The 25,336-nt window shown below is 47.9% G+C and overlaps 1 protein-coding gene across 1 annotated transcript in view; it reads right to left on the reverse strand.

Annotated features, from left to right (window-relative positions):
- Positions 1-16,184: 16,184 nt before the first annotated feature.
- MYOM3 (myomesin 3) overlaps positions 16,185-25,336 on the reverse strand; it is a 56,448-nt gene continuing 47,296 nt past the window's right edge. The window contains exons 30-37 of the mRNA XM_030805356.1: positions 24,365-24,452; positions 23,785-23,823; positions 23,424-23,532; positions 22,016-22,179; positions 21,371-21,407; positions 21,158-21,180; positions 19,052-19,107; positions 16,185-17,755 (exon numbers count right to left, since the gene is read on the reverse strand). Coding sequence (XP_030661216.1) covers positions 17,492-17,755; positions 19,052-19,107; positions 21,158-21,180; positions 21,371-21,407; positions 22,016-22,179; positions 23,424-23,532; positions 23,785-23,823; positions 24,365-24,452 — 780 coding nt within the window. The 3' untranslated portion in view covers positions 16,185-17,491. The remainder of the gene's footprint in view (positions 17,756-19,051; positions 19,108-21,157; positions 21,181-21,370; positions 21,408-22,015; positions 22,180-23,423; positions 23,533-23,784; positions 23,824-24,364; positions 24,453-25,336) is intronic.

A 25,336-nucleotide genomic window follows, 5' to 3' on the forward strand; every position in this document is an offset into this window, starting at 1 on the left:
GACTTTTGGGAAATTGAGAAAGCATATTCCACAGCAGCAGTCCCATCCAGGGGTAGGAGTGGGGCGGCAGAGGGGCAGGGAAGAGAGCTAGAAATGGGGCACGAGGCTGAGGACCCAGGACAGAAAAACTCTGCACCTGCCCCTTTAGTGACCAAGAGTGAATTTCAAACTTAGATTTTGAGTGACAGTAAATTTATATAAATTTTTTGAGGCCAGGCGCAGAGGCTCATGCCTGTAATCCCAGCACTTTGGGAGGCCGAGGCGGGTGGATCATGAGGTCAGGAGATGGAGACCATCCTGGCTAACACGGTGAAACCCCGTCTCTACTAAAAAATAGAAAAAATTAGCTGGGTATGTTGGTGGGTGCCTGTAATCCCAGCTACTTGGGAGGCTGAGGCAGGAGAATGGCGTGAACCTGGGGGGCGGAGCTTGCAGTGAGCCAAGATCGCGCCACTGCACTCCAGCCTGGGCGACAGAGCGAGACTCCGTCCCAAAAAAAAAAAAATTTGAAACAGGGTCTTTGCTTTGTTGCCCAGGCTGAAGTGCAGTGGCATGATCATGACTCGCCGTAGCTTTGACCTCCTGGGCTCATGCAATACACCTACTTCAGCCTCCCAAGTAGCTGGGACTGCAGGCTCCTGCCACCATACTCTCTTAATTTTAAAAAATTTTTTGTTGAGATAGGGTCTTGCTATGTTGCCCAGGCTGGTCTCAAACTTCTAGACTCAAGTGACCCTCCCACCTCGGCCTCCCAAAGTGCTGAGATTATAGGTGTGAGCCACTGTGTCTGGACAACAGTCAATTTTTATATGTGAACTTAAAGTTTGCTATATTATTTGAAGTCAATTATGTTTCCTTCTACAACTGTGGGTTGAGGTCAAGCATTGTTGCTCCAGATTGTTTTCCAGATAAGTGGAGTGGGGTACATGCTAAAAGATTTGGGGTTCCCCAGAAGCAAATGATACTTACCAGACACAAGGGCTTTAGCTAGATCTGTTTAGCCACCTCCAACCTTTCTTTGAAAGTAAACTTTTTTATTTTTAGATTTCTCCTTTTTACAGACACCAGTGTTACTTGCCATTTTTTAAAAAGTTAAATTTTTTTTTTTTTTTTTTTTTTTTTAGCACAGATGAGGTCTTACTATGTTGCCCAGGCTAGTCTTGAACTAATGGGCTCAAGTGATCTACCTGCCTTGGCCTCCCATATCTTTAGATTTTAAAATACTTTTAGGATTTAGGCTGGGTGTAGTGGTTCACACCTATAATCCTAGCACTTTGGGAGGCCGAGGAGGGCAGATCACCTGACGTCAGGAGTTCGAGACCAGCCTGGCCAACATGGTGAAACCCCGTCTCTACTAAAAATATAAAAATTAGCCAGGCATGGTGGCGGGCACCTGAAATCCCAGCTACTCGGGAGGCTGAGGCAGGAGAATTGCTTGAACTCAGGAGGCGGAGGTTGCAGTGAGCCTAGATTGCGCCACTGCACTCCAGCCTGGGCACTAGAGAGACCCTGTGTAAAAAAAAAAAAAAAAAAAAAAGATTGAATGAAAGAAGCAAGATACAAGAGAGCAGTACTGAGTGATTCCTTTCATATGAAGTGCGAGGACAGGTAGAAACTAATTTGTGGTTGTGAAAATTAGAGCAATGGTTGCCTCTGAAGGGGATTGACTGGTGTGTGGCATGGAGGAAACGTTTGGGTTGATTAAAATGGCCTAAATCTTGTTGGGGATATTGGTTTCACTGTTGCATATGTTTGTAAAAAGTCATCAAACTGTACACTCAAGACCCGTGCATTTTTCTGTATGTAAATTATACTTCAACCTTAATTTTAAAAGAAGCAGTGAGCCCCCACATTTTAGATGATGAACTGGTTTGGATTGCTACCTCCTTTCTCCTTAATGTCAGCCGGGGAGAAACTGTGGAAGCCAGAGGGAAACAGATTCCAGAACCAACAGAAAATAAAAATGAGACCATCCTTCTTCTCTTTGCCTCTACTTCCTCCCTGATTGGAGCTGTCTTTTCTTTCTTTCTTTTTCTTTTTAGAGACAGAGTCTTACTCTGTTGCCCAGGCTACAGTGCAGCAGCACAGACACGGTTCACAGCAGCCTCAACCTCCTGGGCTTAAGCAATCCTTTTTGCCTCAACCTCCTGAGTAGCTGGGATTACAGGTGTGCACCACCATGCCTGGCTATTTTTTTTTTTTGGAGACAGGGTCTTTTTTTTTTTTTTTTTTTTTTTTTTTTTTGAGACGGAGTCTCACTCTTTCACCCAGGCTGGAGTGCAGTGGCGCGATCTCGGCTCACTGCAGGCTCCGCCCCCCGGGGTTCACGCCATTCTCCTGCCTCAGCCTCCCGCGTAGCTGGGACTACAGGCGCCCGCCACCTTGCCCGGCTAATTTTTTGTATTTTTAGTAGAGACGGGGTTTCACCGTGTTAGCCAGGATGGTCTCGATCTCCTGACCTCGTGATCCGCCCGCCTCGGCCTCCCAAAGTGCTGGGATTACAGGCGTGAGTCACCGCGCCCGGCCGTGGAGACAGAGTCTTGCTGTTACCCAGGCTGGAGTGAAATGGCGCGATCTAGGCTCACTTCCATCTCCCGGGTACAAGTGATTCTCACACCTCAGCCTCCTGAGTAGCTGGGACTACAGGCTTGTGCCACCATGTCTGGCTACATTTTTGTATTTTTAGTAGAGACAGGGTTTCACCGTATTGTCCAGGCTGGTCTTGAACTCCTGAGCTCTAGCAATCTGCCCACCTTGGCCTCCCAAAGTGCTAGGATTACAGGTGTGAGCCACCACGCTATTAAAAAAAACCATTTCTTTTTTATTTTTTTATTTGTAAAGACAAGGTCCCTGTATGTTGCCCAGGCTAGTCTCGAACTCCTGGGCTCAAGTGATCCTCCTGCCTTGACCTCCCAAAGTTCTGGGACTATATAGGTGTGAGTCAATTCACTCAGCCAGATTGAGGCTGTCTTAAACCTGTGTCTGGGAGGTAGGTAGTTGTGCCTGGGGTAGAGGGCTGTGGTGGGGATGGTAGACAGTCTGGAAGAAAGTGTTTTTTTTTTTTTTTTTTGAGACGGAATCTCGTTCTGTTGCCCAGGCTGGAGTGCAGTGAAGTGATCTTGGCTCACTGCAACCTCCGCATCCCAGGTTCAAGCTATTCTCTTGCCTCAGCCTGCTGAGTAGCTGAGATTACAGGTGCCCGCCACTATGCCTGGCTAATTTTTTTTCTGTTTTTAGTAGAGACGGGTTTTCACCATGTTGGCCAGGCTGGTCTCGAACACCTGACCTTGTGATTTGCCTGCCTCAGCCTCCGAAAGTGCTGGGATTATAGGCGTGAGCCACCTCGCCCAGCTAGTTTTTTTTTTTTTTTTTTTTTTTTTTTTTTTTTTTGAGACGGAGTCTCGCTCTGTCCCCCAGGCTGGAGTGCAGTGGCGCGATCTTGGCTCACTGCAAGCTCCGCCTCCCGGGTTCACGCCATTCTCCTGCCTCAGCCTCCGGAGTAGCTGGAACTACAGGCGCCGGCCACCGCGCCTGGCTAATTTTTTGTAGTTTTAGTAGAGATGGGGTTTCACCGTGGTCTCGATCTCCTGACCTCGTGATTCACCCACCTCGGCCTCCCAAAGTTCTGGGATTACAGGCGTGAGCCACCGCTCCTGGCCCAGCAAGTTTTTTTAAATGTATTGACATATTTAGATTTTTTGGATATATTGGATAACTGCCTGTTTGACCAGGACCTGTTTGGTTTGGTTTGGTTCTGCCTTGTGTTTTGCTGGAGTCCTTTTAGGACAAATCTTCACTTTCTTCAGGATCAAATATTTGTGGGGTGACTGACATTGGCAATACAAAAGCTCTGCAAGGGTGAAGCAAGCAGGAACATCTGTCACTCTTCCTTCTTCTTCAACCCCCAGGCTGTGGGATCAATGTAGCGAGACTACCTGATCTCAGGGTCTCTTCTTTCTAAGAGGTTGAGGTGGAACCTTAGGCAGTGGAGGTGCTCGGAGGAGTGGCAGGCAAAGGGAAGCAGCCACAATTCCTGGGGTGACCTGGGGTGAAGGGGGGCTTTTGGTCCTGGGGCTCATCTCCCTCTGTCTCCTTGAATTCATGAGGGCTGATCTAAATTCAGGCCTAAACTTTGACTCTTCCTCACTACTAACTTCCAGTAGTAGTGGAAGTACTATCAAATAAGCTGATAGAGGTCCATTTTGATTCTGATTATTTAGCCATAAACTGATTTTTTTTTTTCCATTTTATCATTCTGTTTTCCTTTTTCTTTTCCTGTGCTACATGCTTTATCTTTTTGTCCATTTATTTATTTATTTATTTATTTATTTATTTGAGACGGAGTCTTGCTCTGTCACCCAGGCTGGACGGCAGTGGTGCTATCTTGGTTCACTGCAACCTCCGCCTCCCTGGTTGAAGCAATTCCCCTGCCTCAGCCTCTCGAGTAGCTGGGATTACAGTCGCATGCCAACAGGTCCAGCTAATTTTTTTTGCATTTTTAGTAGAGATGGGGTTTCACCATGTTGGCCAGACTGGTCTCAAACTCTTGACTTCAGGCAGTCCCCCTGCCTCGGCCTCCCAAAGTACTGGGATTACAGGCGTGAGTTACTGTGCCCGGCCTTTTTTGTCCTTTAAAACTGTTCCTGGCCGGGCACAGTAGCTCATGCCTATAATCCCAGTGCTTTGGGAAGCTGAAGCCAGAGGATCATTTGAGGCCAGGAGTTCAAGACCAGCTTGGGCAACACAGTGAGACTCTGTCTCTACAAAATTAATAATAATATTAAAATTAGCCAGGTGTGATGGTACCCGCTTATAGTCCTAGCTTCTTCAGGAGGCTGAGGTGGGAGGATTGCTTGAGCCTAGGAGTACAAAGGTACAGTGAGCCATGATTGTGCCACTGCACTCCAGGCTGGGTGACAGAGTGAGATCCCCATCTCTAAAACAAACAAAATCTATTCCCACTGTGGCAATCTCCTCCACGAAGTAAATATTATTTCTATGTTTGTTTCTTATATAATTGTTTGCCTCGTATTAGCATGTTCAGAATTCTTCCTGGCTTTATTCTTCTTTGGCTACTATGGGGTTGATAATATGTGAAACATTACTTGGACACAAGAACAGCAACGCTGTTGAATTGTATGTAGTTCACAATGACCATTCATTATAGCTAATGCCATCTGTTGGTGGAGGGAAGAGTTGACATTCTTTTTTTCTGTGACTGTAGACATTGAAATGTAAGGGGAGAAGCTTGTCTATACATATTATTCAGAGGCTTTAAAAATAATTCACTGTATATAGTAGATACTTTTCCTTGTAAATATATAAATAGATGTATTTTATTTATTTATTTATTTTTTGAGATGGAGTCTCGCTCTGTCACCTAGGCTGGAGTGCAATGGCTCGATCTCAGCTGACTGCAACCTCCGCCTCCCAGGTTCAAGCGATTCTCCCTGCCTCAGCCTCCAGAATAGCGTGCGCCACCACACTCGGCTAATTTTTGTACTTTTAGTAGAGACGGGGTTTCGCCATGTTGGCCAGGCTGCCCTTGAACTCCTGACCTCAGGTGATCCACCTGCCTTGGCCTCCCAAAGTGCTGGGATTACAGGCATGAACCACAGCGCCCAGCAGATGTCTCTGTTGATTGAACAGTTTAACTTGATTCTGTCCCACAGAAATTTAACAAGAGCCATATATAGAATTTAAATTTTTTTTTTTTTTTTTTGAGACAGGGTGTCCCTCTGTCACCCAGGCTGGAGTGCAGTGGCATGATCACAGCTCACTGCAGCCTCGAACTCCTGGGCTCAAATGATCCTCCTGTCTTAGCCTCCTGATTACTAGAACCACAGGCACGTGCCACTGTGCCCAGCTATTTTTATTTTTGTAGAGACAGGGATCTCGCTGTGTTGCCAGGGCTGATCTCAAGCTCCTAGGCTTAAGCAATCCTCCCTCCTTGCCCTTCCAAAGTACTGGCATTACAGGCGTGAGCCACTGTGCCCAGCTGAATTTTCTAGTAGCCATATTAAAACGATAAAAAGAGGCCCTGCAAATCACTGGCAGACTACTTAACCTTCTTGATCTTCTGCTCCCTCTTGGGTAAAATATCTACCAAAGGGCAATTATAAAGATCAGATGAGGTAGCATATAGGAAAGATATACATGAAAATGATTTGCTAGTGCAACATCTGATAGTCAAAGTGTTATTTTTATTTTTCTAGAAATAAACAAATGATTTGAAAAAGTATCATGTGGTGAGCACCAGATGGACAATGAGACAAGTTTATTAAACATCTTAAACTGTGCAGTCAGTGACAAAAGCAAGTGGGAAGCAACTAAAGATGTTAGAGCTGGGAAAGCCGCCTCATCTGGTCAAAGTCAGGAGGAGCAACTTCCTCTGAGCCACCAGCCCGTTTGCCCACTTGGCTCGACCCCAGCTGACAGCCGGTGCGGGAGTTACTGCTGCTTGGGAGACTTGAGATTTTGGCCAGCGGCATGCTTTTGTAATCTTCTACGTGACTGTGTTCGCTTCCATTTCTGACTCAGAATGAACAGGGAAAGGCGCTGCTGGCAGCTGAATTGCCTCAAAGCCCAGCTCCAGCCAACCCTTTGAATAGTAATGAGAGCAATGTGCTCCTCCACACATCACCTAAATAGGGAGGCCCATTTGTTATCACCACTTGGCAGATGAAAGTATTGTTTCACAGAGGTTAAGTGATTAGGCCTGGATAAGCAAGCAGAATTTCGAACCCATGTAGCCTGACCCTTGTGCTGTTGGCCCTGAGGCTGCTTTAGGGACCAGAAGTTATGTTATTAGGCAAATATTAAATAAACTAAGTGCATTTAGTTGCCTTCCCACCCTCAGAAAGCAACCTGGACTCAACCACTTTATTTATTGATTTATTTATATCACTCTATTTTGCAGATGAAAAGCATCATTGAGTATCTCTCCCTCTCTTTTTTTTTTGAGACAGGATTTTGCTGTGTCACCCAGGCTGGAGTACAGTGGTGCAATCATGGCTCACTGCAGCCTCGACCCTCTGAACTCAAGCAATCCTCCTTCCTCAGCCTCTCAAGAAGCTTCAATGATTCTATTTTTAGTACTTTTAGTGGTCACCCCACACCTCTAAAGGAAGGTTTGGGCCAAGCATGGTGGCTCATGCCTGTAATCCCATCCTTTGAAAATAAACTCACCCTCATAGCTCAGTAATTTACTGCTGCTGAGATGACTGAAAAGAATGGACCTTGAGTTCAAACTGTTCAGTTGTGGTTGTCACTTAAGGTCCAGCTTGCTGGGCTTCTCTGGAGTGCTGAGGCAAGGGGTGCCCTGCCTTATCCAAAATCTGTGTTATGAGTCAGAAGGGAGACGCCAGAAGTCCATGGGGCAATTCCCAGTAGGAGGGCCGGAGGGCCTGCTCTGAGTGACATGTCCTCTTGGCTCTGTGGACTCCTCACCTGGAGGGGGTGTCTGAAGACAGAATCCAGGACAGGAAGTCCCAATGAGGAGTTCCATTCATGGTGTGGCAAGTAAGATCCAATTAGACTGATCTCTGGGCAGATTCCAACTATTAACTCTGGGGGAAAAAAAAGAAAAGCACTGGAGATTAAAAAAAAAAGCAGGCAGATTCTCAGGAGGAGACAACACTTGGAAGAAGGAAATGGCACAGGATGAATTTCTCCAGTTTTTAATTTAAATTTTTTTCTTTTCTATTTTAAAAATATTTATTTATTTACTTAAAAAAATTAAGATGCGGTCTCGCTATGTTGCCTGGGCTGGTCTCAAACTCCTGGGCTCAAGTGATCTGCCTGCCTCAGCCTCCCAAGGTGCTGGGATTACAGGTGTGAGCCACTGTGCTTGGCCTGTCTTTTGACTTTTAAAACCTATCCTGAACATTTTTCCATGCTGCTGCTTTTTTTTTCCCCCTCTCTGTCACCCAGGGTGGATGGAGTGTAATGACACAATCTCGGCTCACTGCAAACTCCACCTCCTGGGTTCAAGCAATTCTCCTGCCTCAGCCTTCTGAGTAGCTGGGATTACAGGCACGCACCAATACGACTGGCTAATATTTGTATTTTTAATAGAGATGGGGTTTCACCATGTTGACCAGGCTGGTCTCCAACTCCTGGCCTCAAGTGATCCGCCCACCTCAGCCTCCCAAAGTGCTAGGATTACAGGTGTGAGCCACTGAGCACGGCCATTTTTTCCCCCCGTGCTTCTAAATATATATAGAGAGAGACAGGACCTCACTCTGTTGCCCAGGCTGGAGTGCAGTAGTGCAATCTCAGCTCGCTGCCGCTACGACCTCCCCAGACTCAGGCTATCCTCCCATCTCAGCCTCCTGAGTAGCTGGGACTACAGACATGCACCACCACACCTGGCTAATTTAAATTTTTTTTTTTTTTAGAGACAGGGTCTCACTATGTTGCCCAGGCTGATCTTGAACTCCTGGGCTCATCTTCCAGAGTGCTGGGATTACTAGTGTGAGCCATTATGCCCAGCCATGCAATATCATTGTTGGTGACTGTATATCAGTCACAATATGACTAGATCGTAATTGATTATTAAGTGTGTTAGCCTTATATTTTACACATGAATCACGAGCATTTTTTCTCAGTTGGTTTCCGCTTTATAACTTTATGGTGAGCCTGTCCTTTCGTTAGTTGGCTGTGGTCCAGTAAAAACCAACCACCATCTCTCTGGGTAAACATCGGATAAATGGCGTTTCTGACGTGGGCAGGGTCCATGTCTTTTTTGTTTATCACTGTATTGCCAGTGCCTAGCATAGCGCCTGGAGTGAAAGAACTACTCACAAAATTTGTGGGCAGGCGCGGTGGCTCATGCCTCTAACTCCAGCATTTGTGAGGCCTAGGCAGATGGATAGCTTGAGCCCAGGATTCTGAGACCAGCCTGGACAATGTGGCAAAACCCCAAGTCTACAAAAAAATACAAAAATTAAGCTGGGCGTGGTGGTGCACAACCTGTAGTCCCAGCTTCCCAGGAGGCTGAGGTGGGAGGATTGCCTGAGTCTGGGGAGATTGTAGCTGCAGTGAACTGAGATTGCACCACTGCACTCCAGCCTGGGCGACAGAGTGAGACCCAGTCTCAAAAAATACATAGACGAGGTGCGGTGGCTCATGCCTGTAATCCCGACATTTTGGGAGGCCGAGGCAGGCAGATCACCTGAGGTTAGGAGTTTGAGACCATTCTGGCCAACATGGTGAAAACCCATCTCTACTAAAAAAAAAAATACAAAAATTAGCCGGGCATGGTGGTGGGCACCTGTAATCCCAGCTAATCAGGAGGCTGAGGCAGGAGAATCACTTGAATGGGGGAGGTGGAGGTTGTAGTGATCCGAGATATCACTTCATTGCACTCCAGCCTGGGCAACAAGAGCAAAACTGTCTCCAAAAAAAAAAAAAAAAAAAAAAATATATATATATATATATATATATATACACACACACACACACACACACACATATATATACACACACATATACATATATGTACACGCACATATATATACACACATATGTATACATATATCTATATATATGTATACACATGTGTATACATATATCTATGTATATATGTACACATTTACCTATATATGTATACACATATAGATCTATATGTGTATACAGTATGTATCTATATATGTATACACATATATATATCTATATATATGTGCGCACATATATATATAAAATAAATAAAATTTGTGTTGACTAACACAAATTGATCATGTTTGATTGACTAACTTGTGACCTGTGTTTAAGGCAAAGACTCAGGTTACCATCACTGGTTGCTGGCCTCTGTTAGTCTGTTGAATAGCTTTTAATTTAGTAATTCATGCTCTTTGACCTAGTAATTCCCCTTCTAGAGTCTATCCGAGAGAATTTTTCAGAGATGCAGGCAAAGATTTATGTATAAGGATGATCATTCCAGTTTTAAGAGTGAAAAATTCAAAATAATTTCTAGCAATATGAAAATAACATGTAATTACAACATAAACACTAAAATGGGGTTTTTGAATGTTTTGATGATGTGAGGAAGTTCTTATGTCATGGCATATACAAAACCAGAATGTAAAATTGTTCATAGGATTTCTCAACTCTGTTAAACTTAGCCTGAAATACACCTAACACGTGTTGTGTGAGTTGGGAATGATTTCAGCACCAAGAAACAGAAAACCTAACTCATGGTGGCTTAAACTTGGGTTAAGTTTTCTCTCATTGGCTGGGCACAGTGGCTCACGCCTGTAATCCCAACACTTTGGGAGGCTGAGGCGGGCAGATCACTTGAGGCCAGGAGTTCAAGACTAGCCTGGCTCACATGGTGAAATCCTGTCTCTACTAAAAATACAAAAAATTAGCTGGACATGGTGGTGGATGCTTGTAATCCCAGCGACTTGGGAGGCCAAGGCAGAAGAATCCTTGAACCTGGAAGGCAGAGGTTGCAGTGAGCTGAGATCACGCCATTGCACTCCAGCCTGGGCGACAAGAGTGAAACTCCATCTCAAAAAAAAAAAAGGTTTTATCTCATATGTAGCCTGGAGGTGGTGGTTGAGGGTCTGATGGCAGCAGTGTGGAGATGTCAGGGCTGGATCTCTGCGATTCTCTTTTCTTTTTTTTTTTTCTGAGATGGCGTCTCGCTATGTCATCCAGCCTGGAGAGCAGTGGCACGATCTCAGCTCACTGCAACCTCTGCCTCCCAGGTTCAAGCAATTCTCCTGCCTCAGCCTCCTGAGTAGCTAGGATTTACAGGTGTGTGCCATCATACTTGGCTAATTTTTGTATTTTTAGTGGAGACGGGGTTTCATCATGTTGACCAGGCTGGTCTCTAACTCCTGACCTCCAGTCATCCGTCTGCCTCAGCATCCCAAAGTGCTGGGATTACAGGCATGAGCCACCGTGCCCAGCCTGCGATTCTCTTTTCTTAATGGTTGGGCTGCCATAAAGAAAATCGAGGACTGCCCCAGCTCCAGGATGACTGCACTTGAGTCAGGAAGGAGGAGGGGGACTTGTACGGTGCCTGCAGTGTCTGTCCCTTTGATCAGGAACACCAAGAGCCTACCAAGGTGCCCCAGCAGATGTTGGCTTATTTCTCTTTGACCAGAATTGTGTCTCATGGCTACACCCCCAGCTACAGGAGAACCCGGGAAAGTGAGTATTTAACATCCCAGTCTCTAGAGTGGAGGCAGCAATGGGGAATCGGTGGGAGTATCTATTAGGTTAGTTGATAAACTAACATTTCATTTCCATTGTACTTCTTTTAGGCTGGTGGGTTTATGGGTGTTTTTAGTTTTCTTCTTTATTCTCTTCTGTCTCATGTAATTTTTCTACAACAAGCATTTCTAATTTCTGTTGTTGAAAAATACGACAGATACTGCTTTAAAAATCCCTTGTGAGGTTGTGGGCTTTCGTTTCTGGAAGCGTTCATACTATCATCAGTCAAAATTGTGCAGAAGGAAGGAACTGTTGAATTCTGTGGGGGTTGGATTGACACCTCTCTCTTTCCCAGTAGACTGTGACATCCCCATGGAATGGGTGGGTGGGGAAATTTATGATTTGTTTAGTTCCTGTCAGGTACTGTGCTAGTTACTTGGCAAGCAAGCATCGTCTCATCTAATTCTCATAGCAGCCTTCCTTTTACAGATGAGAGGAAGACAGGCTAAATAACTTAATCAGGTCATACATTGGGTGAAGGGAAGCTAGATCTCAGCACCAGGCTTTAATTTTGTAGGTTCCTGAGACATAGTAATCTCAATAAAGTGTGTGTTGAATGAAGGTGGAGTCAATGAATCCCTTGGATGTGTAAGTTTTTAAAAGAAAACTGCAGCGGTTACTTGATAATTATTTCTTGTCGAGCACCCATTCATTTTAACTTGCGCAATTGAAAAATAACAGGCTGTGTAAGTTGCCTGCAGGAGAGGAACTCTGCACACTTTCCTGTATCTAAAATCCTTGACTAATTGCCAGATATAAATAACGAGTGTGACTCCTGTATGAAAAGACAGCCGAAGATTTGTTTCTCATGAGGTCTCTGAAGTTTTTTATTATGAAAAAATTCCGAACATATTCAAACATAGAGAGAATGGTAGTATGAACTCCAAGGTACGCATCACCCAGCCTCAAGAAGTATCACAATTTTCCTAACTTTTCCCTTTATCTCTCCGCTCCCACTTTTTTTATTAGACTAAAGTACTTTAAAGCAAACCCAAAGACTCATTTCACCATGAAACATTTGATATTTATTCCAATATTTATTTTATTCCAATATTGATAATTAGAATAAAAGGGATTTTGTGTGGCCCTACGTTTTTCTTTCTTTAGATCTGCTAGGACAGGAAGCAATGATGTAAAAATCATCCCAGCGCACGTGGATTTCTGGAGGCCCAGGTGAAAAGAGGCATATTCCTCACAGGCTATGCAATTTGTTTTTTCCTTAGCTCCTCTGGCTCCAGCAGTAATACTTTCCTCAAATGCTGAAAATTAAATATCTGGCCTCTCTTAGCTAGATTTCTGGGAAGTGCTTCTTTTGAGACTATTTTTGGCATGAAATATCACTCAAGTTGCTTGAAATTATTTGGAATTTTTTAAGTATGGAAAGCATCTCACTAGAGCCACGGTTGCGGCTGAGTGGGTAGAGTTACTTATTACACAGGCTATCATTTCCCATCCAGCTTTTTGCTTTCTGTGCCCATCTGTTTAATGGTTCTAATGCTTTAGGATGGCCAGGTGTGGTGGCTCAAGCCTATAATCCCAGCACTTTGGGAGGCTGAGGCAGGTGGATCACCTGAGGTCGGGAGTTCGAGACCAGCCTGACCAACATGGAGAAACCCCCGCCTCTACTAAAAGTACCAAATTAGCCAGGCATGGTGGCGCATGCCTGTAATCCCAGCTACTCGAGAGGCTGAGGCAGGAGAATCGCTTGAACCTGGGAGGCGGAGGTTGCAGTGAACCGAGATCATGCTATTGTACTCCAGCCTGGGCAACAAGAGTGAAGGTCCATCTCAAAAATAAAAAAAAAAAAATGCTTTAGGACAAGGACTGCATCCTGGTTGGGATGTGAAAGGTGACCCAACAGGTGTGGAGGAGGAGTGGCTGGTGGCCGGTAGAGGGGAATCTGCCTGGCTGGCCAGCCTTCCTTCCAGTTGTGTGCCCTGCCTAGGCTCTCTGGAAGAGTCCAGAATGCTGGGAGGTCCATGGAGAGTTTCTGAAAACGCTGGGATTTTCTGTGTCTGTTAGTCCATGTTGTGTTGCTATAACAGAAAACCACCGACTGGGTGATTTCTTTATTTATCTATTTATTTTGAGACGGAATCTCACTCTGTCACCCAGGCTGGAGTGCAGAGTGCAATGGTGCAATCTTGGCTCACTGCAACTTCCGCCTCCCAGGCTCAAGCAATTCTCCTGCCTCAGGCTCCCGAGTAGCTGGGATTACAGGTGTGTGCCAACAGGCCCAGCTAATGTTTGTATCTTTAGTGGAGAAGGGATTTCACCATGTTGGCCAGGCTGATCTTCAACTCCTGACCTCAAGTGATCCACCTGCCTCAGCCTCCCAAAGTGCTGGGATTATAGGTGTGAGCCACCGCACCAGCCCAGACTCGGTGATTTATAAAGAAATTTAAGGCCAGGCATGGTGGCTCACGCCTGTAATCCCAGCACTTTGGGAGGCTGAGGCAGATGGATTGTGAGGTCAGGAGATCGAGACCATCCTGGCTAACACGGTGAAACCCCGTCTCTACTGAAAATACAAAAAATTAGCCGGGCATGGTGGCAGGCGCCTGTAGTCCTGGCTACTCAGGAGGCTGAGGCAGGAGAATGGTGTGAACCTGGGAAGCCAAGCTTGCAGTGAGCTGAGAGTGCGCCACTGCCTTCAAGCCTGGGCGACAGAGTGAGACTCTGTCTCAAAAAAAAAAAAAAAAAAAAAAAAGAAATTTAATTCTTACAGTTCTGGAGGCTGGGAAGTCCAAGGTTAAGGGAACATATCTGGCAAGGGTCTTTGTGCTCCATCATCTTGTGGCAGAGGGCATCACATGGTGAGAGAGCGTGGGGGCAGGGGGAAAAACTCATCCTTTTGTCAGGAATCCATGAGAATTAACCACTCCAAAGATCACTAACCCACTCCCATGATAATGATACATTGTGGATCAATAATTCACTCATGGCCGGGCGTGGCAGCTTAGGCCTGTAATTCCAGCACTTTGGGAGGCCAAGGCAGGTGGATCACTTGAGGTCAGGGGTTCAAGACCAGCCTGGCCAACATGAGGAAATGCTATCTCTACTAAAAATACAAATACTATCTGGGTGTGGTGGCAGATGCCTGTAATCCCAGCTACTTGGAAGGCTGAGGCAGGAGAATCACTTGAATCTGGGAGGCGGAGGTTGCAGTGAGCCAAGATCGTGCCACTGCACTCCAGCCTGGGTGACAGAGTGAGACCTTGTCTCAAAAAAAAAAAAAAAAAAAAAAGGAAAAATTCAATCTTGAAGGCAGAGCCCTCATCACTTCATCATGTCTTATAAGAATCAACACTGTTACACTGGGGAGTAAGTTCTAACACATGAACTGTGGGTGATACATTCACATAAAGTGTTTGTGGAGACCTAATCATAGACTCTAGAATGCTTCTCCTCCCTCACACCTCACTGTCACATCACTAAAGGCCCATTTACAACAGTTCCGTTTTATGCCATGCCTGCCTTTTAACAATGAATTACAAGGCATACTAAAAGGTAAAACACACAGAAGAGACAGAGCAAACATTAAAACCAGACTGAGATATGCCTAGTATATTGGAATTATTAGACCAGGATTTTTTTTTAATTTTTGAGATGGGGTCTCACTCTGTTGCCCAGGTTGGAAGTTCAGTGGTGCCATCATGACTCACTGCAGCCTCGACCTCCTGGGCCCAAGCAATTCTCCTATCTCAGCTTCCCAAGCGTCTGAGACCACAGGCGCATGCCACCATGCCTGGCTAGTTTCTCTTTATTATTTGTTGAGAAAGGGTCTCGCCATCCTGCCCAGGCTGGTCTTGAACTCCTAGGCTAAAGTGATCCTCCTGCCTTGGCCTCCCAAAATGCTGGGATTACAGGCATGAGCCACCACACCCAGCCAGACCAGGAATTTTAAAAAATTATGATTCATATGTTAAGGACTCCAATGCACCAGACCAGGGACTGGCTTCTGCCCCCAAACTGGCTTGTCAGCAGTCACAAAGCTCACAACATGTCCAGCCCCATGAAGCGCAGCTTGTAGCTTCTTATAGTGCAAGTGCAATTTGCACCAACAGGGATGCTTATGTCATGTTCCACCAAGGCCAACAGGCTTTCCTATGTCATTGAAATTTGTGACATATTTTCATTGACACACCAAAGAAGCCAAGACTTTCCTCTGATGTTAGAAGTGTTAAGAGTGGGAGGATTGGCTAGGATGATGTCTTTTGTTTACTACATATTCATAGGAAGAGAAAAGCAAAAGAGGATGAAGTTCTGGGAAGTAATAAAATAATCTGGCTGGGCAGGGTGGCTCATGCCTGTAATCTCAGCACTTTGGGAGGCCAAGGCAGGTAGATCGCTTGAGCTCATGAGTTTGAGTAACATGGTGAAACTCCATATCTAAAAAACATACAAAAATTAGCCAGGCACGGTGGTGTGTAGTCTCTGATACTCAGGAGGTTGAGGCGGGAGTATTGCTTGAGCCTGGGAGGCAGAAGTTGCAGTGAGCAGAGATGGTGCTACTGCACTCCAGCCTGGGCAATTGAGCCAGGGCTTGTCTCAAAAACAAAACAAAATAAAACAAAAACTTAGTGTCCATTGGAAGGACCCTCAAATGATCTTCCAGCCTTCTGGTTTTACAGATGGGAAACTGAGGCCCAGAAAAGGAAAAGTATGGTGCAAGACCACACAGCGAGTGGATGGTAGAGGGGTGCTTCAAACCAGCGGTGTTTGCCTCCAAGATCTGCGTGATTCCCCAAACTCCAGTTAGGTCTCCCTGGTCCCCGCTGCTCCCTGCAGAGGTCTCATCAAACGCCTGGTCTGCCTGCACCATGCAGCCTGGAAGGTGAGCCGCTGGGGGATGTTACCCACCACGTCTTGATATGTGCAGAGGTGGGGGATATAGGGGTGACTCACTTTATCCTTCAGTTCAGAAGCCATTTCAGAAATCAGAGGCAGGTGTTACTTCATGGTGTTGGGAGTATAGATTATGTTTATTTTCTCTATAATTTCCAGGGTTTTCCAAAATTGTACAACAAACATCTATAATTTTATGAACACTCCCCGTCTTATTTTTAAAAAGAAAAAAGTTGGGGGGGCAGAGAAATGCCCAGCTCAGTACTGAGATCCATCAAGTGAGGCCAGTCGGTATCTGTCACACCAGGCAGAGGCCCTGCGCTGGAAGCCCTGAAGGTTACCAGCTCCAAGCCTGGTATTCAAGGCCACCTGGGCAGCCTCAGCCTCCTCCTTCCCTTTCCTCCCACCAGACCCTGCTCCTGAGATGTCCTTCTCCCATTACCACCACAAAATCGGACTAATTTTTCAGGGCCCAACACCAATTCTGCTAATCTTTGTTTGGCTCAATCTTGGCTCATCACAACCTCCGCCTCCCAGGTTCAACGGATTCTCCCACCTCGGCCTTCTGAATAGCCGGGATTACAGGCGCCTGCCACCACGCCTGGCTAATTTTTGTATTTTTAGTAGAGACCGGGTTTCGCCATGTTGGCCAGGCTGGTCTCAAACTCCTGACTTCAGCTGATCTGCCCGCCTTGGCCTCCCAAACTACTGGTATTACAGGCCGTGAGCCATCTCGCCCAGCCTGGATGAAGGTGTTTTAAAAGCCCTACCTCCCCCTATTGGGACGACCCTCTGTCTCCCTCCTTGGACCACTGGTGGCACTTTCCTTGGACCTGCTTTATCCTTGTCCTGGAGTGGTTTGCGCCCAGGTCTGTTTCTCCCACTGGACTGAGGCCTCTTTGCAAGCGGAGCCTGCTTATCAGCTGCCTTTGTATTCCCATCTCCATCCTCAGCCTCCCACATGCTAGACTTCAGATGTCTGTTGAACTTATGTGAATTGAAACCATGGGATCCTAAAAGAGGGGTGCGATGTATCAGTTTATGGCAGGGCTCATGACCCTTGGCACTTTTGACATCTGGGGTTGGATAATTCTATGTGATGGGAGCTGCAGTGTTTAGCAGCGTACCTGACCTCCACCTATCAGATGCCAGTACTGTTAGATAGCCCCAGTGCATCCGGGTCTCCTACTCCAGGTCCAGTGTTCATCCCGCTCTCCTGGAAGCCACTCAGGACCCCAGAAAGATCTTTGCTTCTCCACTTTGGTGCATCCGCTCCACCCCCACCCTCACATCCTGGGTTCTATCTTGTCCCCTTTCCTTCTGCCCCACCCCTGTAGCCTGTGCCAGGCTGTGACCCTGGTACAGGTTGTCCCTACTGGTCCATGCAGACTAGACTCAGACTGTGCCTGGACACATGCTGTCACATGCTCTTCAGCTCCTTGGGCTCGTCCCCGTGCTTGAACACACTGATAGTGACCTGGCCCGTCTCGGAGCCATACTTGTTCTTGACGAAGACGCCGTAGCGGCCGCTGTCTTCACTGTTGACCTTTTCAATGGTGATGGTGACCTCTGTCCCCCTCACTTCCATGCGGTATCGGTCAAGGAAGGTGACAGGCTGGTCATTCTTCAGCCAAGAGATTTCGGGGGTGGGGTCTCCTGAGACGACGCAAGTCAAGCACAGGGTCTGTTTGAAAAGACAGGAAGGGAACAGTCTCACCTCCTTGTAACTTGAACTTATCACTCACTTTCATGCCCCCAGAGAGCTCCCAGCTCAGGTTGCTCCCTGTGATAATTTAGTACATGTGTTTGATTGTAATTTATAAAGGGGAGAGATTTTATTTTAACCCCACATCCTTCATCCTCAACCTTTTATTTCATTTTGAGATGGAGTCTCGTTCCATTGCCCAGGCTGGAGTGCAGTGGCACGATCTCGGCTCACCACAACCTCTGCCTCCCGGGACCAAGTGATTCTCCTGCCTCAGCCTCCCGAGTAGCTGGGGTTACAGGTGCCCGCCACCAAGCCCGGCTAATTTTTGTATTTTTAGTAGAGACGGGGTTTTGCCATGTTGGCCAGGCTGGTCTTAAACTCCTGACCTCAGGTGATCTGCCCTCCTCAGCCTCCCAAAGTGCTGGGATTACAGGCGTGAGCCACTGCGCCCGGCCATTCTCAACCTTTCTACAGGAATACTTACTAATTAGAGTCTCAGACCATAATTACTCTCGCAATTATCGGTCCCAGAATGGCCTTCGCTTTGTTTCATTGCTTTTTGTAATATATATGTCACTATGATTTTACCGTGCAAGTAAGATTATATTGCTTTAGTGCATAGGTTTATGAATTAAAATAGAAAATTACTGAACAAGCTCTAATGCAGAGCACTATAATGTAATTATTAAACACACAGGCTCTGGAGTTGGGCTTCCTGGGTGTGAATCTCAGCTCTGCCCCTGCAAGCTGTGTGACCTTAGGTCTCTTAACCTGGGTTAAGGCACTCTGGGCTTCCTCGGCTATAAACTATGATCAGTAATACATAAAACCCTATTTCATGTGATTGCCTTGACGGCTAAAGAAGCTCAAAAAGATAATATACATGGAATCATGCCTGACACAAAGTAAGCACCATCAAAAAGTCAGCAATTGTTCTCAGGAACACTGGATTTGCATAAATAAGTTCAGTCCTAAACGGGCTTTTAGGGATCTCCCAGCAGACATTTCTTGTGGACGCTGAAGTCCGCAGGCAGAAGTCTAGGATGCCCAGGGCTGTCTAGACAGATGGAGACAGAACTAGGTCAAGCACCCACTGAGGGCTGACACCAGGCCCAGTGGCTTTCCTTTGTACCACATGTCATCAATGAGGTGTGGTCACTTGGCCACTCTTTGGCTTTGAATCCATGGCGCTGAATTGTTTCGTGATCTGCGGTGGACGCACGAAGGAACACAGAGGGGGACTGCTGGCTGTGGGCCGGGAAGGGTCAGTACCTTATCTTCCATGATCGTGGCCACATCTGGCAGACCCCTCACCACTTTGGCACGATCTGGAAGGGAAATAAGAGACCCCAGGGATGAATCTTTTTCTGCCAGCCGCTTCCCAGAAGTTTCATAGAGTTGAAGTTTATTTTTAAGCAAGCCTTCTTTTTCTTTTTCTATTTCTATTATTTTGGATGGAAATCTTTTAAACACCTTTTTTTCAAAATTAATTTTTTGAGACAGGGTCTGGCTTTGTTGCCCAGGGTGGAGCGCAGCAGCACGATCTCAGCTCACTGCAACTTCTGCCTTCCAGGCTCAAGCAATCCTCCCCCCTTCAGCCTCCTGAGCAGTTGGGACTACAGGCATGCGCCAGCACGCCTGGCTAATTTTTCTATTTTTTGTAGAGACGGGGTTTCGCCATGTTGCCCAGGCTGGTCTTGAACTCCTGGGCTCAAGCAATCCTCCTGCCTTGGCCTCCCAAAGTGCTGGGATTATAGGCATGAGCTGCCACACCTGGCCTTGGATGGAAATCTCTAGAACTGTATTACATGCTTCCTTGTATTCATAAGTAGAAGATATGGGACATAGTGTGTTTCTGCCACTGATCTGAGGTCATTTGCTATGATTGGTGGTACCTGGAGGTGACCATGAGATGCTCCTGCCCTCAAGAACCAGGAATAAGGTAAGTGGAACTACTCTGAGGCTTCAACTGGCAAAATCCACACAATGGGTGTGACCAACAAGGTCAGAGAAAGCAGGACAGAAGCTTTTGGGACACTTTGAACCCGGTCACGCGAGGGACCTGGTGGCCATTGTGGGTGGCCAGGAAGAGCGTGGTTGTCAACCACTAAGCAGAAATCTGGTCTACTCTTCATGGTGCAGAGGAAGCTGTGGGAACAGGATGGGTGGTCAGCACAACCTAGACCAGGGATCAGGGACGTGCAGAGCCCAGTGCGGATGGCGTCTGTCCAGTGGGTGAAAGGGGAGCAGGACCCTGGATGGGGACGGGAAGGCCCCACAGATGGATGCAGCTGTGGGCAGAAAGTGTCACCAGCCCTTCACAGCAGGATGAAATGATTGTTTCCTTCAGCTCTGATTCCACACGCCCCAGCAACCCAGTATTGGTGAATTCAGCTTTCCCCTATTAGGGCCCTGGATGGGGCTTCTGTTCAGGATGTGGTATTCCAGGATGGGCAGGGACATTCTCACCGAATAAATGATTAGATTCATGGTACAAGAGCCTCCTCATGGCCTGAGGCTGAGGCTGGTCTTGGGCTGTGCTCCCTCTACCGAGGCGCCCCTCAGCCCCCTGCAGGAGCTTCTCACTGCATGGCCACTTATACCCCTCGATTGCCCCTTCCCAATAACAGCTATGAGCCTGAGGCCTGCACTTCCTGTCAGTTGGGGCACTCGGGGACAATGATGCCATGCAGAGCAAATTGCCCCCTCCCACACATGGCCTCAAGCTGGTGGTGTGAGTTTTCTTGTCTGTTCTTAGAGCTGTGCTGTCTCCTTCGATGGCCACATCTGTGCTCTGCTGCCTGCCTGGGTCTTTCCCTCACTGAAATCCTTACACCTCATCTGCTGGGCCAGTGAGAGCAGACAGCCAGACTCCTACCACCGGGCCGCTTAGAACTGGCTTGGGTTGGGAGGTGATGAATGGGACAAGCTTGAGCTCATGGACTTGGTGGTGGCTCCTCGGGTGGCCCAGAGGCCGTGCCATGGGCCTCTGGGTTTGGGGCTTCATCCTGGATTCAGTGAGGCTCCAATGCCTCGAGAGCCATAGCTTCAGCTTTAAAGTCACCCCATCCCCACAGATCACTCAGGAAGGCCTGCCCAGCCTCATTCCTGTCTGTCCCCTCCTTTTCGGTCCCACCAACGTAGTCCCTGTGCCTGCAAGAGCCAGGCTCGCGCTGGGTGCTTCCACAACACAGTCGCAGCTGTCCTCGGATTCTGTCTCTGTCCTGCCCAGGTCTTCCCTGCAGCTCTGTAAGACCCTAGGGCCCCACAGACCCCACTGTGGAACGAGGCCTTCAGCAGCCCACCAAGAGGCTTGAGCTTCCAGGAAGTTTGCCCCAAATTCAGAAACAAAAACAACAGAAATATCGGCAGACTTACTCTTCTCAATGATGGCCAAGGCTCTGAAAAACAGAAATGGGAACAAGGTGTGACATTCCACTTGCTAAAGGACAGTCCAGCCCAGGTGGAGGTGAGGGGTGACGAGGGAAAGGTGGAGCTGGCTGGGGCTCCCGGGAAGGAGTCCTGAGCCTAGTTCATGCCACACCCTGGAGGGGCCTATAATTCACACTGAGAAATGTAGAGGAAACTTACTTCAGTCTCTGGTGTTCAGCCATTGCGTCCTCAAAAGCTGTAAGAAGGACAGAGGAGAAAGGTGGGCATCAGGGCCTCTGCTGTCCGACGGTGGGGACAGGGTGGCCCTGGGAGCAGAGCTTATCCCTGACTGTCCTCCACTCTCCTCCCCATGCCGATGTTCCTTTGGGGCAGTGGCAGGACTGGGTGGGAGGGTAGGCGTCCCCTCAAAAGACCATGGGATTTTCTTTTTTCTTTTTATTTAGCTAAAATTTTTTAAAAAATATTTCTTTCCTTGACACCTATCCCAGAGTAATCTTTATTATTATTCTCTTATTTTTTGAGACAGGGTCTCACTCTGTTGCCTAGGCTGGAGTACAGTGGTGTGATCACAGCTCATTGCAGCCTCTATCTCCTGGGCTCAAGCAATCCTCCCGCTTCAGCCTCCCAGGTAGCTGGGAATATAGGCATGCGTCACCATGCCCAGGTAAATTATTTTTAGTTTTTGTAGAAATATTGCCCAGGCTGGTCTCAAACTCCAGAGCTCAAGCGATCCTTCCACTTCAGACTCCCAAAGTGCTGGGATTACAGGACTGACCCAGTGTGCCCGGCCTGTCCATGGGATTTTCTAAGCAGGTTTCTCTGCAGACATAGGTGGAGTCTCACCTTGCCCTGAGAGATCTGTTGAGAGCTGCCGGACTTCCTTCCCTGCAGCTATTTCCAGAGTGTATTTGCCCTTGTCTGAATCTTTGGGGTCCAGGATGTGAAGCCAGATCTCATCCAGGGTGGTGCCCGTCCTTATCCGATCACCACTCTCCAGACGTTTGTCTCTGAATGTGAGGGTGGAGAAATGGTTAAGGCTGCCTGTCTGCAGGTCAACAGATACCCCTGCCCCAAAATCCTCTCCTGCGGTTTTGTTTTGAGATCCATGGGCTATGGGTGGTGACCATTCATGAGGCACCAGGTAAATATCCATTCACTTACTCATTCATTATTCAATCCTCCATTCATCATTCAATACTTCATTCATTCATTCATCAATTCTTGTGGCATGACAACTATGTGTCGGTGCTGAGTCCGCATTTGTGATGTATGCCACAGGCAGGGACCCTAAGGAAATGCTGCTCCAGGGTCTGTGACTGCCACTTCCCTCACCCTCAGGAACTAACTTCCTCACCTCTTTATTCTCCTCCTTTTAAACTCTCCCAGGCCTTCTTCCCATAAGCACTCTACTTTAATCTTTAGAAACCACATAAGGTGAAACTTTTCCCCTTCTTTACTTAAATTTCGTTCCTAGAGACACTGTCCTCTGTTCCCAGTGTTGTGTGGCAGAGGTGACACCTCTGTGCTTAGTCATAGGGCTCAGAAACTCTGGCTGGGGGAGGAACCTATTGTCTTGAAATTACATCTGGCCTTGGCTCTCATTTGACAACCTGGACCAAATCAGTCAAGCCTTCTCCATAGAATGGGTGCAGTAATGTCTGCTCCACAAGGCTGAGGCATGCACCTGATAAAAAGCACTGGGAAAACTCTGCTGTTGGATTATCTGGGGTCACTCAGAGAGTGGGTGAGTCTCTGTGGGTACCTCATCTATCCTGCCTTCAAGCCCTGGCTTTCAGTTAGTGGCCAGTCCCGCAGACCCTTTTCCTGCATGTTTCCTCCCCTAAGCCTGGCTGACCAAGTTTGCTAAGGCTGCAGAGGCCCACAAGGGTGCCCTGACCCATCTGACCACTTGGCTCTTCTTTGTCCCTGCATCCATTTCTCCCCCAGTTCCTAGCTGTGGCCCACAGACGGATCCTGCTGTGGCCATAGAGTTTCCAGAAAAATGTTGTCCCACCAAGGTTCCCACCTTCCCTGGGGGATCTCAGCAAAGCCTTTCTACTCGTCCCACTGCTAATCTCTATCCTCAACTCCTTCTGTGGACAGCAAGACCAGGGAAAGACCCTGTCTCTGCCAACCCCTGGGACCAGGCTCTGCTTGGAGGACTGGGCAGGGAGAACGGAAGGAGGCCCCCGTGGGTCAGGTGCTGAATCCTTTCCAGCCTGGCTGGGGCTCTGGGGCAAGGCGGACCTACTTGTGGAACCAGGTGGTTTTCATGTACTCCACGTTGTAGTACTTGACCTTGCTGAAGATCCGGATCCCTTCCTCGGTCCCCTGGATTTTCAGTGGAGTTGCAGAGAGGGCTGGGGAGACAGAGGAGAAGGATGAGTCTTCCCTGAGGCCATTTAGGCATCAGATTTTGGGGCCAGCTTGTCTGCCTCTGCCCTGGGGGGCAGGTGCTGTGGGGGAAATGCAGTGCCGTGAAGAGGCAGGATTTTCTCTTTGGTGTTTGAGGTTGGAAACTAAACCCACCCCCAATATCCAAGGCCAGTGTTAGGCTGCTTGGAGGCTGCTGGGCATCAGGGCAGGGCTGGGCAAAGAGGCAGGCTGCTTACCACCAATCCTGCCCAGCTCGGTGAAGATGGCATCCAGGGCTGGCGGGAAACAGAGAGAAGGGTTAGCTGGCATAGGGCTCCCCTAGGGATGTGCTAGGAGTGGGGACATCCTAGAAAAAGGCTGGTGGAGCCCATGAGCTGCTCTCGGGGGACAGGCAGCTCTGTAGGATGACTCTCATAGCTTGGGGATAGTAGGGGGTTCAGGGCACTCAGCAATGGGGTGGGCAGAAGGGCACTATGGATGGAGGACAAACATGCAAACCTGACAGTTTTTTGCAGGCTGAGCCGATCAGCCCGATGAGGAGCCTGGGCCCACTGTGGGACGGAGGAGTGAACTCAGGCTTCGGGTCTCCAAGCCTGGGCTCACTGTGGTATACTGTGGTGAACACGGGCATCAGAGTCACACCGACCTGGCTCCTGCCACTGACTAGATGTGGAATCTTGGGCAAGTTACTTAATCTCTTTGTGCCTCAATTTCTCCAAGTGACATGGGGATCCCATAAATCTTGCTGCGCAGATGACATCACAGTCTGCTCCACTGTGCTCCCTCCACAGCCCCTGACCCATCGCCAGCTCCTACCGTCACCCGTGAGGTCCAATATGGTGTCGTCCTCCCCTCGATCGTCAGAAACCATCGCTCTGTAAATTCCCTTGTCCTTTTTGGACAACTGGAAAGAAGGATGAGCGATGGTGGTGTCAGCATGGGCTCCAGAAGGAGAGATGGATACCAAATCCGGAGGCCTGGGCTCCAGGCCTGCCCCTCACTCTCTGTGTGACCTCAGGTAAGACCCTTCTCCTCCCTGGGCCTCCGTTTACTCATCTGGGCCGGGTGAGCTCTAAGGCTCCTTTCAGCTCCAGAGCCCTTGGATTCCTAGCTCGGGGCTTGTCTGGGCCTGGGGACGGGGTGGAGTAGGGGCAGTTGAGGACAGAACCAGACACCTTCGTTTGCATTCACAGGCAGCTGCTCTGAGCACGACACAGTGAGCCTCACTTTGCAGAGCTTGTCTGGGCCTGGCCCACCTTTCACTCCCTGGGGGTTCCTGGATGGAGGGACCCCCACCACCTGCAGTTCCCCAGGAGGAAGTGTGTTTTCTCCTGCCCAGGACAAGGGAGTCCTTTTGGCCCATGTTTGTCAGCCCCAAATTAAGTCTGAACAAACACTCAGCAAAGCAAGAACTTGAGTTGTGCTTTCAAGGCAAGGTCCAGAGATCAGAAGTGACCTCTTATTACACAGCACCTTCCTTCAGCCCTCATCTCTCAATACTTCCCACGAGGACCATCTCCACACAGTGGGTTTGGGGCAGGATCCAAGACAGAGGCAGCTCTTAACCTGAGGATTGAGGTGCTGAGCCCCAAAAGTCCTCTCATGTCCTCACCATCCCAGGAAGGCTCCAAGGTCTCAGCCAAACCTAGGGTGGGTGACTGGAGTGGCTTCTGACTCCACCTTCTAGCCTTATGTCTTTGCACTGAAACCCTCTGAGCCTCAGTTTACTTATCTGTAAAATCATGACATCATCCTTGCCCTGCCTGTATGCTACAGCTGCTGTGGGGA

This window comes from Nomascus leucogenys, chromosome 24, assembly GCF_006542625.1.
Source record: "Nomascus leucogenys isolate Asia chromosome 24, Asia_NLE_v1, whole genome shotgun sequence".
Classification (NCBI taxonomy): domain Eukaryota; kingdom Metazoa; phylum Chordata; class Mammalia; order Primates; family Hylobatidae; genus Nomascus; species Nomascus leucogenys.